The sequence below is a fragment of the Ursus arctos genome, unplaced genomic scaffold, assembly GCF_023065955.2.
Source record: "Ursus arctos isolate Adak ecotype North America unplaced genomic scaffold, UrsArc2.0 scaffold_23, whole genome shotgun sequence".
Taxonomy (NCBI): domain Eukaryota; kingdom Metazoa; phylum Chordata; class Mammalia; order Carnivora; family Ursidae; genus Ursus; species Ursus arctos.
Genome location: NW_026622908.1, coordinates 9,506,953 through 9,521,876, shown reverse-complemented (window position 1 = coordinate 9,521,876; position 14,924 = coordinate 9,506,953). Strand labels below are relative to the sequence as shown.

Here is a 14,924-nt window from a genome sequence, read left to right as displayed (position 1 = left end):
GGAGCACAGAAGAGAGATACTACCATGGTGATGGTGGAAGGCTTCCTGGAGGAGGTGACACAAAGCCTGAGCGTGAATGGGTAAAGGATGGGGAGAATTTAGCCAGGCAAAGGAGACCTAAGTAGTGGGGACAGAAAGAGTGTTGAAGCAGAGAAAGGAGCTTGCTTCCACTCATATTCCTCACCTCCTCACTGCCTAGATGATAGGACTCAACCAAGGGTTTTAATATTTTTTAAAATTTCCTCATTTAAAGCAATTCCTTTTATACTTTCAACTTTGGAAACATCTTAGATTTTTACAAAAGGTGATCCAATCAGCTTGGATCTTGTGATTCCGTAAAATGTCAGCAACTATTCTCATGAAAGCACAGGAATTAAGCCAAGATTCTCACACTTCACCAGAAAGGAGGTAAGGAGTCCAGATCCTAAACCCAGTGAAATAAACTTGGCCAGGCTATTTATTGTCAGTGAGTACACACACACCCCCCCATTCCTATCTCACTTATGTTCTCATGGGTACCCCGTAGATGTCAGGGGGGAACTGGTAATGTATACTCTAGCCAGAGCTTTGTTTTCCTTCTCAACATTTTCTTTTGAAAATTTTCAAACAGAAAAATTGAAAGAGCCACACGTGTATCTTCACCTAGATTTGCCAGCTGTTAACATTCTATGACATTTACTTTCTCCTCTCTGCAGATATACTAACCTTTGCCCCCCAAACTATCTGAGTTAGTTGCTGACACAAAGCCACTTTATCTCTAAATATTTCAGCCCATATCTCCTAAGAAAAAGGACATTTTCTTACATAACCTCAATACTGTTTACATCGATAGAATGATACTATCTCACGCACCGTCTGAATTCAAGTATCTCCAATTGTCTCAGAAGGAACTTTCTAGGATTTGTGGTTTTGCTCATCCAGGTTCCAGTCAAGGGTCTCTCACTGGATTTGGTCGTCATAGCTCTTTGGTCTCCTTTTCTAGGGTAATTCTCCATCTACTTTTTAAAATTTTTTGTCTTCCACGACATTGTCAGTTTTGAAGATACCAGGCCTATTGTCTTAAAGAATGATCCATAATCTGAATTTATCTGATTGCCAACAAATGATTCCAAACAAATTCCCCATTTTTTTCAGATTTATTTATTTATTTATTTATTTATTTATTTAGAGCGCATGCACACGTGCAGGGGGAGGGGCAGAGGGAGAGGGAGGGAATCTCAAGCAGACTCTGCACTGAGCACTGAGTGCGGAGCCCGACACAGGGCTGGATCTCACGGCCCTGAGATCATGACCTGAGCCCAAACCAGGAATTAGACACCTAACCGACCGAGCCACTCAAGCACCCCCTCAAATTCCCCATTTTTCCCTTCCTCTCTCCAGGATCAGTCCTGCCGGTTACCCAATGAAAACACTTAGTGGGCCTCATGGACTCAGAGCACTTGGAATCTTACAAATCCCAGAGGGGTTTAACTGATATTATTAAGCAACTATCATTTATTTAACATTGAAAGAATATTTTCAATATTTCCAAACCTTAGGGGTGGAAGGGAGGAGTCAAAGGTCATATGTACCAACCCCAAGGAAATTTTACTTTGATTTAGTATTAACAAAGGCTTTCCAGGTATTTTTTTTTCCAAAGGGCTTTCACACTTGCTATTTAAGAACTTAAACTTTGGGGTCAAGGGGCGCCTGCCTGGTTCAGTTGGTAGAGCGTGCAACTCTTGATCTCAGGATTGTAAGTTTGAGCCCCATGTTGGGTGTAGAGATGACCTAAAAATAACAAAATCTTAAAAAAAAAAAAAAAGAACTTTGACTTTGGGGTCAAACAGATATGGGTTCAAATTCTAGATCTACCATTTACTAGCTGTGTTACTTGGAAAAGTACCTTAACCTCTCTGAGTCTTGGTTTCCTTAAAGGGTATTTACGGTGTAAGGTGCTTAAACCCGTGTCTCGGTCCTAATAATTGTTTCTGTTAAGCTTCACAAGAACCCTTCAAAAAAGGTAGAGCAAGGATGGTCCTCTCCATTTTATAGGTCAGGGGTCTGAACCTCAAGACAATGTAACTTGAAGGTCATGCAGCAAAGCATCCAAAGAAGTAGAACTAGAACCAAAGCTGCTGACTCCCAGAGCCGTCCTTTCCCTTTCTCTTCAGGAAGTAGCATCTTCCTCATGGGATGTTGTGAGGATTAAATGACGTGATACGTGTCTGGGGCCATGCATTATGCTGGTACAGAGGCTACACTCAGTCATTGTCAGTGACTGTTAGTATCATTGTTTCTACCTCGTCACACTGCTGTGAGTAACTAATTTTGTTCAAAGGCCAAAAGAAGTCTGGGAGCCAGGCTTGACCTTGACTTCTACGAAGATGGGGCAGGGGTTGGAACAACCTAAAATTCACTGAAGGTATTAAGGTTTTGCTTGGAAGGAAAGACAAAATATTCTGAGGCTGTGGGGCCATTGTTCGCAAAACACAAGAGAGGGTCTGTTTTCCTTGGGAAAGGGACGCTAAATCGTGACTCATTCTTTAGGTTCTGTGTGGGTGACTTGAGGTTCCTGAGAAAACTTTTGTGTCACTCACTATTGTCTCGTGTGGACTGAAACACAAAAAGCCTGACCCAGTTTTATTCCCCAAATCCCATGACCCATTCTGCCCAAGACATTCTAGGAACACACTGTCCATCTCCTTGAACAATGCAACCAAGAGACAGAGTAGCCATTGAAATTGGCCCTGAGGCAATTAGTAAAACACCGTTGGGCAGCTGGCCATGCCTTGGGGCACCTCAATGACCAAACTGATCACAAGGCCCAGCTCCCACTGTAATCATGCCAGCCGCAAAGGAAGAGGGCTTTCCTTCAGCCGTCGAAACAATAAGTAGTCATTCAGAAGTCCGACCAATGGGATTGTTCCATTCTGGGTCATAATGGCAAGGCCATTATATTGTCCAGTGGCTACAGGGCTGGCTCAAAGTCTTACAAAGAAAGCTTCCCATAAGTTTGGTTTGCAGTAGATCCCTCGGCTTGGTTGGTGCTATAGGGATGGCATGTCTAGAACCAAAATGTGGAGGTTTCATTTCACAGCTCTGGATATGACTCATTTAGAGGACATTGTTCTTAATTTACTCCTGCTCCCCATTCACCTAACCAAAGCCCTGCTATGTTCTCTGCTTCCATGGTGCTAGTCATCTGTTCTTCCATGTAATCCTGGGATTACACTTGGGAGGCACCTGGGAGACAGGTAGGGTGGAAAGCACATGAGCTTCTGCTGAGGCAGATCTGGTCTCCAAACTTGGCTCTGACCTTGCGCAATAAAAATAGGCAATACCACGTATTCCTTGCTTATTACATGCCAGACGCTGTGCTCAATAACCTAGCCGTATACCCATTTCTATTTTATAGGTGAAGACGCTGACATTTAGAGATGTGAAGTAGCTTGCCCAAAGCCTGGATTCAAACCCTGGTCTGTCTCTCAGTGAAGCCTGATCTACCATGTAAAACAGCCTCTGAGTGCAAACTCCTTTTGCTCTCAACTTCCTTATATAAAATGCATGGATTATGTTACATTTTACCCATTGCTTGTGTCTCAAATTATATGTAAACAGATATATATACAAATATATAGAACAAATATGTATAGAAAGCAGTATGTATACACACAAAACAAATACATACACAAAACAAAGATACATATAAGACACCAGAGACTACGTGACATATAGCAGATGCTCAGAAATGCTCCCTTCCCTGCTGCCCGGGCAGATTCTAGGAAAGAAGAATCTCTGAGCTCAAGCCCAAATCTCACTGGGTGGTTTGGCTTTTTCAGACTAGCTTCCGGAGCTTCACCAAGTCTTCATTAAAACACCTCTTCAAGGCCACGTCTCTTATCTCGTAGAAGTAAGTAACATGCGATGCCAAGATTTGGTGCTTCAGTCTTGGTCACAGAGGAAGAGAGTGGGAGAAGTGGGAAGCAAATCTAGCTATTCCGAAGGCTGGAAATTGGGCTGTGATTCCTCCAGCCTGGCCTTTGATGTGTGTGCTTACATGTGCTCATTACTTTAAGCTGTTCCATGTGTATATATTTGTATATGTGTGCGTGTGTATATATGTGTATATACACATATCCAGAAGTAGATGTATTTATATACATGTATATATACACACATAATGATTTCCTAAATAAGCCACCCGTGCCACCTTTAAAGGGTCTTCAGAAAACCCATGGAACAAGCAATAATATGCGAAATATAAACATTCTTGCATATTGGCGGATAACCATGCTATACATTCCCCTCTAAGAACGGAGAAAGAGAAGAAAGGGAATAACACAATAGCAGAAAAATGCACTAATCAAATCCATAATCAACTTTGATGATGGAGCAAGGATTCTAATCAAAACACAATGGGGCAAAGTTGCAACAGGTTGAAAGCTTGGAGCTGCACTCTCTTCCCAGGGGCCTCGCCTGCTCTTTCTTTTTAAACATCTAAAACACCCACAGAGGATTTCAATCACTTCTAATTACTTTTTTAAAGAAATGAGTTGCAAGTTGAACACCAGGCTCCTAAAAACAGGAAATATCAAAGTATTATATATATAATTTTTTTTTCCTGCAGCTGCTTCTTAAAAATAAGCTAACCTCTCCTCAAATAGCTCATGCGCATTCCTTATCTGAAGGTCGGCCGGCCAGGGTTTCTGAACTAAGGCAGAGCATGCCTCTAAAACAATTCTTTGCATATGGTCATAATTTATACACCACGTTAACAGAGCAGATGCTATAAATGTTCACTCTTGGGGGAAGGCCCAGGTAACCCAGCACGAGGAAGGGAATTCGGGAGGGATGTATGGCTGCAGACAGAGCACAGGCCCCCCCCAGTGGGGGGAGATCCCAGCTGTAGGTTTGTGGGAGAGGTTCAAGGTGAGGGGCCTGGGGAGTTGACAGTGGGGCCGCACCTAAGAGCTGTTTGCTGGGCTACCTTTGGTCTTTTTACACTTGATGGACATGGAGAGCCGGCTTGGGGGGAAAGGGCTGTCACTGGCTGAAACAGAGTTGCTACATAATAAAAGAAGCCCTGAGAACCATCTCCCTTCCCCTGTAACTACCATGTTGAATATTCTGAACCCCAAGCTAATAACAATAATCACTGTCTTTTCCCAAGGGTCTGTTATGAACCAGGTCTTTATGGACACCACCTCCCAGCTCCCCCTAAGGAGCCTGCATACGCAGAATTCTTATCCACCAGCCAGTAGGCAAAGCCAATCCTTCAACTGTGAGATGCTTTTGTTCTTCTCACCACCTTTTAAAAAGGGGATACTAGATACAGAGCCAATTACCTGTTGCATGAAAGTGCAGCTTCCCTGTGGTGACATTATCTTCTGCTCTGTACCACAGCATGGCCCTGTTCCTCATCCTTCCGACTCATAGTCATCTCATCTCCTCTTCTCCCCACCCAGCCAGTCCTGCCCATCTCTGAAGCCCAGCCTCCTCCAGGAGGCCCTCTGGATTTCTCCATCCATTATGGTCCTTCCCTTCCTTCAGGCCCCAAGCATATCTTTCAGCCCTCTCTGTATTGTGTCCTGTTGCCCTCGCTATATCAGTTACACCTCCCAATTAGACTATAAAATCCCCTAAGGCCCTGGCCATGTCTTATTTACCCTGTGCACCTGCCAGGGTAAATGATGGAGGGAGGCACCTATGAAGGCTGGGAAGACCACCAGCCTTGAAGCTAAACCAACCTGAGCTGGACTCTGTTCCATCACACCAAAGCAGGATGACCTGGAGCAAGTTACTTGATCTGCTGAGCCTCGCTCACTCTTCTAGCTCCACGGGTAGAGCTGGGGTCTTACCAGGGCCTGCAAGTAAGCCGGAGGTCCTGTGGTTCTCTCTCTAGAGCACAGTGGTTAAGGGCATGGATTCCAGAACCAGACTGTCCAATTTCTAACTCTCCTTCTGCTACTCACAAGCTTACTGACCCAGTCTTTGCCTCAGTTTCCTCATGAGCAAAATGAGAATAATAACACTTATGTCATTGGATTGTCAGAACAATCAAATGAGGCTTTTTATGTGCTAGCCTTTAGAACAATTCCTGGCATGTAGCAAGTGATTATATTATTTGATTTGCCATTACTATATTGTTAATTTGTCATTATTATATAAGTTAACTTGCCTTTATTATATTATTTTATTGCCATTATATTATTATTAGAGAAAATTATTATGATAGAAAATGTCATGTCTGCTTTTAAGAGGTACTGTGAGGATGAAATAATATCATATGTAAAGAGCCAGGCACTAAACAAGTGGTTGTGCCCTTCCCTCATCTTCAGGCCATGCTTGGTACTGAGAGATGCTCTGTAAATTCCTGTGAACAGATGAATACGTTTTCAAGGGCTAGAGAGATAGGCCAGGCCTTTTCTCACTTAGAGGCTATTAGATCCAGGTTCCACATGCCTTATCTCCTGGTTTAGCAATATAAATAGCTAATTATACTAGGTGTTCCTTATTTGCCAGACACTGGGCTAAACACTTCACGTGTTGTTCTTCTTAATCCTTACAATTTGTACGGTTGTTTATGCCCATTTTTACAGATGGAAACACTGAGGCCCAGGGAGGTTAATTGACTAGGTCACCCAGCTGGTATGGGGCAGAGACAGACACCACAGATATCCACCTGACTTTAAAACCTCTGCTAGTGATCACTGCATAACCCAGCCTTCTGCCAAAACCTCTCTGAATAAAAGAGGGAGTCAGAGGCCCCAAGATATCATCTGCCATATAACTCATCATCTCCTATCTTCTAGTGACAAATACCAGGTTTTAGATTAGGGACTACAGAAGTTAAGCCAGACACAGTCCTCAAGCCTATAATAGAGAGGCTTTCCTGGATGGTGAACGGGCACCATGCTAAGTAGAGTCAAGGGAAGCCCTGTCCAAAGAAGGGAAAACCGCCCATGCCAAGGTCACTTTGATGCCAAGGTGGGGCAGTGAGAATAAGGATCTGCCGCCTGCCGCAAAGAAGAGACTTCAGGAAGCCCGAACGTGGGTAAGGAAAGAGCAGGTTGGTAAAAAGGAAGCAGCCAATGCCCTTAGCAGTCCATCCAAACCGTCTTCATGATCAGCACACAAGGTCCCACTGAGGGCAAGGCAGGTGCAATGGGGGCATTCTGGGGATGGCAGGCCAAGAGTAAGAGAGGGAAGCTAAACCTTGGGGGATCGGGACCCTGCCAGCCCCTCCAGGAACAGCTGGAAAACATTTTTTCAGAAAAGAGGGTGATGAATCACCTTTCCAGAACATGTCCACTACAGTCCTCCAACAATGCTTGTTAAATTTGGTGTCAAATGGGCAAAGGCAGAACAGCTGCCTGGGTAGAAACAATCCCAGTCTCTACCGTCCCTCTCATTCCTCAGGTCCTCCTCATCAGTCTGGAAGGGTGTGTGTCACATCCCAGAGTCCCTGCTCTTGCCTCCCACATACCACCCACCATACCTCGTAAGCCCCACCTCCAAGGATGGACAGGAAAACCTCACAGGGATGTACCCCTGAGCTCTTTCCCATTTCGAAGCCCACTGGACCAATCTTGTGGCTAACAGCAGAAAAAGAGAACAGAGCGCAAAACCCTAGCAGAGACAGGCCCCCAGCACATAGGGGGAAATCTTGCCTCCTCCCACACGCCATCACTCAAACCTGTCAGCTTCCAAAAATGTTTAGCAAGTGCAGCAGCGAGGGGCATGCTTATCAGCCTGGTGTGGGAGCTTAATCTGCTTCGAGGGCCTTCTCCAGCCCAGAGTTCCAAAAGTCTGCTTACGATTAGCTCCCAGCTCTAGGTCCTCCATCAGAAAGGCTAGCAATGTGTTGAGTTCTAGCCTCTGATCAGAGAAAGCTCCAGGAGAAGGTGGAGACAGTGTCAGCAGAGAAGAAAGTGCCAAAAAGGTCAGCTGGTCTGTTGCCACTTCCCTGACACCAGCCCCAAACCACCTCCCCCTCTGGCTTCCCGCCTCTCTTGACTGGGACAGTCACATCCGTCAGGTCAGCCTGTCCCCAAAAGTCCCTGCTGACTGACTGCCAAGAAAATACAGCATGCCCCTGCTCCCTCCTACCAGATTGGGGGGGGGGGGGAGGAGGAGGTGGAAGGAGCAGGGAGGGCAGGAGGCCAAGAGAACCTGATTGGCCCTTGCTGATTTCCTTAAAAGAGATTGCCCGGCCAAGGCCTGTCACCCAGCCGAATTGGGTGATGCAGACTATCTGGAAAGGTAAAAGTCGCCAATTCTCTTCAAGCCCAAGCCATCCCCCAACCCCACACCCAGTCACCGGGGCTACCAGCGCTGGGATCTACTACCCAGGAAGGAGGAGCTTAGGTTCGGGCAGCCATTTGGAGGCAGGCACCCCCACCCCCACCCCCGCCGCAACAGCCAGCCAGGACGCTAGGAGTCTCCCGCTGCCGGCCTCAGCTGGTGCACCGGGCAATCCTAGGGCAGTCCCAGCACAGTGCCTGGAATCCTGTCGGCTCAAGGGACGGGCAGGGGCAGGCCATCGTCAAGCCGAAGGGAGCAGGTTGACTGAACCCCTCAGACGCCTTTGCCTAGGTCTTGCTGCCAGGCCTGGGGGCGTCGAGCCCAAGAAGGCCTCAGACCATTCCTTGGCAGAGACAGAATCTCTGCAGAACCGACAGCCAGCCAGCCAGCCCTTGCAGCAGACACTGCCTTCTTGAGGCCAAGCTCTCAACATGCAGGACCTGACAGTTCCAGAGCTGCACGTTTTTTTGTGAACACGCCACCCGTGCCCCCAGAAGGAAGCTGCGGGCATGCCCACACCCAGATCTCTCAGAGCTCCTTAAGGCAAACCTCGGGCACCCGGCCACACCCACCGGCCAGCCCACTCTCCTCGCGCAGCCCCAGATCTGCCAGCCTAAGTGGAATGGCTCCCTTCTCCGCCCACCGGGTAGCCCTTTCCCCCATCCAGCAGAGCCACCTTCCCCCCAAGAAGTATTCACCCACCCTCCCAGAACAGGGCCCCGGCACACAGCAACTCTCACCTGGGTATCGAACCCGTTTTCCACCGAGCCGCTCTTCCGCAGCGGGAGCCCCTCCCCCGCCGGCTCCTGCAGCGCCTGGGATTTCAGGGGGATCTGGCTAGGGTAGGTGGTCTTGCTCACCTCCACCTTGCTTCCCAACTTAAGGTAGCAGGGCTGGGGGCCGGCCCGGGCTGGGGGCACGTGCAGGATGGGCGCGGCGCTGTGCACGGGTTTGGGCAGTCCCGACTTCATTTTGGAGGCGACCAGGATGGCCGGCATCTTCTCCCGGGGCTTCGGCTTTCCCAGCACGTCCCTGGCAGCGGCGGCGGAGGCAACCGCTAAAGGCAGCGCGGGTAGCAGAGCAGGCGCCGGGCCTCGGCCCGCGAGGCGCCCACCACCAGCGGAGGAAAAAAAAAAAAATCCCCGGGTTGGGAAGCTCGCAACAAACCCGCGAGCGCGCCTTCGGGGTGCGGGATGGAGCAGAGGACCGGTCGCGGCGCTCAGCTGGTCCCGCCTGGACTGATGCTGCAGCCGGGTTTCACGCTGCCTGTTCAAGGGATCTGGGCGTTCAGGGGCTGTTCCCTCTTGAGATTCTCCTCCTGGGAACCCGATGCTTGGACGCCCATATTAACTTGTCACTGCATCTCCGAAGTGAGGAGGCCCCTTTAGAAGAGGAACTGCGGGGACGCGCGCCTCTCGCTCCGGGAGGCTGCGGGTGTGAGCGGGCGAGGGTAGGAGCGAGCCGCGGGGGGAGGAAAGGACGAGCAGAGGAGGAGGGAGAGGGAGGACGCACGGAGCCCAAGACGCGTCCACCAAGAAGCAGCTGCTGCTCCGATCTCGAGCACCGCAGTGTCACCCGCGACGCAGAGGAGCGGCGACAGCCCCCGAAAGGTCTCTCTAGGCGTGACAGTCACCACTGCTTAAAAGTCCCCCGGACAGATAGCACCTTAGCGCCAGCAGGTCTGCACATGCTCCGTGAGCTAAAGGGCAGCAAGGCTGTGGCCGTGGGGCGCGGGCACCCGGACGCGCGGCTGGCGGGCTGGGCAGGACTGCGCTTGCGAACGGCGGCCCCGCTTCCCGAGAAGGCTGCGCTGGCTGCGGGGCTCCGAGCAGGGGAGGACAGGCTGCGGCCGGCGCGGCTGCGGCGCGCGCTGACAGCCCGGGCCGCCCCGGCGCGCCCATTGGTCGGTGGAGGGCCAATCAGCGCCTGCAGTTCTCTCTGCAAAGGGGGCGTGGTCTCAACTCCCGGGCCGCTGTCGAAACTCTGGGGCCGCTCTTGGCCGCCAAGTACAAAGCCGGCTGGTGGCCGCTCTGCGGCACTGCTCCTGCTGCGCTCTTCCCAGCGGGCCGAGACTCCCGCGTCCCTGAAACCTTCTTTTGAAAAATGCCCTTTCGAATGCAAAGGCCCGCCTCGAGGCCCCGCGGGCAAGAGTCGGGGGGAAGTTTGTTTCTTCTTTTTCAAATTGTTCTGGTCACCTTAACGGTTTGAATCTTCCGGAATCGCGCCCGCCGCCCTGCGGCCCCCCATCTGGACTGGGCAGGGCTGTTCCTCGTCTCCTGCGTTAAGGACTCGCCAGCCATTTCTCCTCTTTTCTGCCTGCCCTTCCAGGCGGGCCGGGGGGCCTCCCAAGAGCTTCCTCTCCAGCTTTCAAAGGCTGCACTTTTCATTTAACTATTTGAAGTATTTATAGGCTAATACAGTACTAAGCGAAGCCTCCCGCCCCGAGTCCGCTCGCGCTTGCAACCTACCACAGACTCTGTCATTAGAGTGGCCGGAGGAAGCCAGGGCAGGCTCCATGACCCCGGCTGGCTCAGGCTAAACCTTGCTGCGTTTCTTGTAGGAGCCCCTCCCTGTCCGCGCCTTGGACGCACTGGCCGCACAGGTTCCTCGACTTTAATGCGTCCGAGGATTTCTCTCTTCTCAATTCTCTTTAGGTTCCTCGCTGACACAGAGTTTATGAGAATTGGAAAGAGTGATCCAGACAGGCCCAAACCCTGGCGATTCATGGATGAGGAGCCCCCACCCTGGAGAATTGCCTGGATTTAAACTGGGCGAATTCTTTCATCATACATGCATCCTTACAAAGCTTTGGTTTTCACTTGGAGTAAAGGAGGAGGTTTGACGACATTTACATCATGCGCTGTTGTCGGGATTAAATGAGATAGTGCATGACAGTTAAGCATAAGTACCTGTCAGTGTAAGGGGTCGATAGATGTTGGGCATTATTATTCTTGTTATGAAATTACTGCTACTTTCCCCCCAGTCATCTCTGCTTACAAGCTGCTTGTCTTTCTTCTCTTTTTCTAAGATAACAGCTTTCCCCTATATGTCCACCCTGTAGCATGATTTACAATGCTGATAGCATTATCATTATCCAGACCAAAGGAAAACTGAAAGTTTTAAAAGAACCTCTGAAAACAGCATTAAGGAATCCTGCCTGCTCCCTCCCCCACCTTATCTTCCATCCACTCCATATAGTGACTTTCTTCTCTAGCCAGGCTGAAATACACAGTCTTATATATAATTCCAGGTATTCTCCCTCTCTCTGAAATTAAATCATAAATGGTCTCTGCCACTTACTTAGTACTCAGTCCTTTGCCATCTAATGCCACCTTGTTATTTAACATTTCATATCTATTCTCTTCTTAGAGAGTAAGCCTTATGAAGTTAGGAAGTGCGGTTTTAACCTTCATTCGAGTCTCTCAGCATCATATAAGGCTGTGGACAGAACAGCTACCCAGATTGTTACTGCATACATGAGTGAATGATGATAGCACCAATGCTCCAGGAGGAGAGCCTTTTAGATTCAAGTACGTAGTGTCATAAGAAATGTTATACTAGATTAAACCTCAGGACTCTCTTACCCAGAACTCCGGTTCATACAGATATACCAAGAGTTATGGGAAGATATTTGCAGTCTTCGACTTTAAAGTTCACAGAGATGCTCCATAGTAATTCCATGGCAGTGGTTCTCAAAGTAGGGTTCCCAGACCCGTAGCAGCAGCAGCACCTGAACGCTTTTTTGAAAACCCCACCCTGACCCACTCGACCAAAAGCCCTGGAGGTGGGGCCCAGCAATCTAGGTTCAACAAGCGCTTAAGTCAGTGATTGTGATATATACTGAGGTTTGAGGGCTGCCACCCAAATGAATATATCCTGCACTCAGTGCTCTTCCAGGGCACCCTAAACCTTGCTCTACAGAGGAATTACCAGAGCTCTTACTAAAATACAGATTCTGATTCAGTAGGTCTGGAAGAGGGTGAGATCCTGCTTTCAGACTAAGCTCCCACGTGGTGCCCATGCTGACGGTCTGGAGATCACGCTTTGAGCAGTAAGCCTAAACCACACCTAACAAAAGGGTTTCGTCTCAAGGGTCATCTGTAGTTAAGTGACTGGCTGTCACACTACACATCCATCTAGTTCAGTTGGAAACAGCAGCTTAATCAATTAATAATGTCTGTCATGGGTGAGGAATAGAAATAGTGATAGACATGCTAAGTATTTGCCATCTTTGATCTGCCATCTTTGATCTCCTGTTTAAATTCTATTTGTTGCCCAGGTCGTTTTTTGGGTTCTTAGACCCTCCACTGTGTGCTCATATGAAAAACAGTGCATTCTTTTTTGAACCTCTTCCTAATCCTCTACGATTTGGTAAACATATGAGCATTGACCTTAACCCTCGCTGAGTTTTATAACGAAAGGCTGCTAATTTGTCATCTTTCTTGGTGGAAGATGAGGGAATCTTTTAGTCTATTTCCAATTTCTTTTCCTGCCTCCTCATCCTTTAATAATGTTATTTGCTCTTTCCAGGAACATTTTTTATCTTCCTTTGTATCTTTCCTATTAACTCTCATTTTCTTTATTTAAAGCAAAACAATTTATCTTCATAACCAGACAAAGGGGGGAAAGCTATTTTTTTTCCCCTGGGCAAAAGAGGTAATTGCAAGATTCCTCCTTAAATAAGATCATCTCAAATTATAAAAATGCCCTATAAAGTTACTCCTTCCATATGTATGCTGTTAACATGAAAGAAGTCATTTTAAGTCAATGTTTGGCACGCACTGGTAGCTAAAGAAGTTACTGGTTCAGAGAAGGGCAAACTGCTTTGGAAAGAACAAACTATCCAGGTTTAAAAACAAATTTTTTTTTTTTTTAATTCGATGCACCGTGGACAGCCCACCAATTAAAATCTCAACGTTGATAGCCCTTCTTCTTTTGTCTAACTCTAAACTTTCCAGCTCACCCACATGTCAGTGATGGGCCAATTTGAAACTTATCGTGAAGCTCTCAGGATCACTGAAGCATCCCGAGTTGGGACAGTTCCCTGGTTCTAAGCCATCCGCACATCAGGAAGGGCCAGCTGTACCGCTTTCTGATCCTCAGCGTCAGCCACTGGTGATTAGTTGAGTGTGAATTGGGCTTCAGAGCTGACCTGCAAGTGACCAGCCTCATCAAGCCATCCTTCATCTGAGTGAAAGCCCCTCGCTGTGCCTGACCTCCCAAGAAGACGGTCCTGTGAAGAAACTGAAACATCGAAACCCGAGCCTCTCACACAAAAATGGAAGGATCTTAAGAAAAAGTCAGCAGCCTCTTGGAAACCCTTGACTAGAAATGATGAAGGGAAATGTTGCAAGTCTCTGGAATAATATAAAGCATTCATGAGTTTATTTGGGAGTAAATAAAGTCACACTAGCTTATTTTCAAAAACACACTTTTCCTTAACTTTCTATGACATGGGTTGGCAACTTAGGACACATATCCTAGAGAGGGCACAAATGCCCACATTTTGGTAGCGGCCAAATCGAGAGCCTACCCATCTCAGACTGCGAAGAAGCCAGGGTCAGATCCTTAGCACAGCTCTTTAGAAGCACCACTCACCCCGTCCCCACTCACTTCTAACCTACCTTCTTCCGGATGGCTCTGTGTGCAGGTCAATAGCAAAAAGATGATCTCTGGGAGACTGGGTTCTCCCACCTGCAGATGCCGGAATGTGAGGCGCATGTGTGAATGTGTGTGTGCGCGCACCGTGCGCACGTGCCTCAAATAGGGAGTGGCGCAATCATTAATTCAATGAACAAATTGTTGAGAGTCATTTATGTGCCAGGCTTTGGGCATTATGACAGAGAGTAAATAAGAATAAATTCTTGTTCCCTGCTCTCAGGGTTCAAAGAATGATACGCCTGCTGCTTTCCAGACAGAGGAGCCCCCTTTTTCGCAACTGAAAAACTGAAAGAACTCATAATCTAGGAAGGGAAGCACACAGGGAAATAAATGACAAGTAGTAAAACGAAAGTCTAATAGAAGTAGTGCAAAATATAGAGCGATAAATGAGGTTCTAAGGAGAATCAACTATCCATGAGGTTAGCAGCTACTTTGATTAATGACACTTTCTTTTTTTCCAATAAATTGTATTCTTTATTATTAAGGGTGGTGAAAACAAAATACACACAGCCAATCCCTCACAATTTGTTACCTCTTACACTTAAAAATAAATTTTCTGTTAAAAAAATAATAAACTGATATTGACCTACCCTGAAGAATTTCAGAAAAGTTTCATATTAAAAAGGCATTGGTCTGCTAATAATGTAATTCTTTTTTCTGTAGCTGTAATGAAACTTTCTAACCAACAACAAACTGAAGGGTAATGGAGAGAAATTTCCTTCTCCACCGTTAGTGCTGAAACTCCAAGAGAGGGGCGCCTGGGTGGCTCAGTCAGTTAAGTGTCTGCCTTCGGCTCAGGTCATGATCCCAGGGTCCCAGGATGGAGCCCCACATTGTGCTCCCTGCTCAGTGGGGAGTCTGCTTCTCCCTCTCCCTCTGCTCCTCCCCTACTCATGCTCTCTCTCTCAAATAAATAAACAAAATCTAAAAAAAAAAAACAAAAAACAAACAAAAAAAAACAACTCTAAGAGATCTGG

The 14,924-nt window shown here is 47.6% G+C and overlaps 1 protein-coding gene across 3 annotated transcripts in view; it reads right to left on the bottom strand.

The window, feature by feature from the left end:
• The window catches only part of NAV2 (neuron navigator 2), a 383,600-nt gene extending 373,467 nt beyond the window's left edge, over positions 1–10,133 (bottom strand). Inside the window, exon 1 of one of the 3 annotated variants that reach the window (XM_026512228.4) lies at positions 9,027–10,133. In XM_026512228.4, the coding sequence (XP_026368013.1) occupies positions 9,027–9,284 (258 nt within the window). In that variant the 5' untranslated portion in view covers positions 9,285–10,133. The remainder of the gene's footprint in view (positions 1–9,026) is intronic. The other 2 variants (XM_044389055.3, XM_057317561.1) reach the window with 2 other exon arrangements.
• Positions 10,134–14,924: the final 4,791 nt, after the last annotated feature.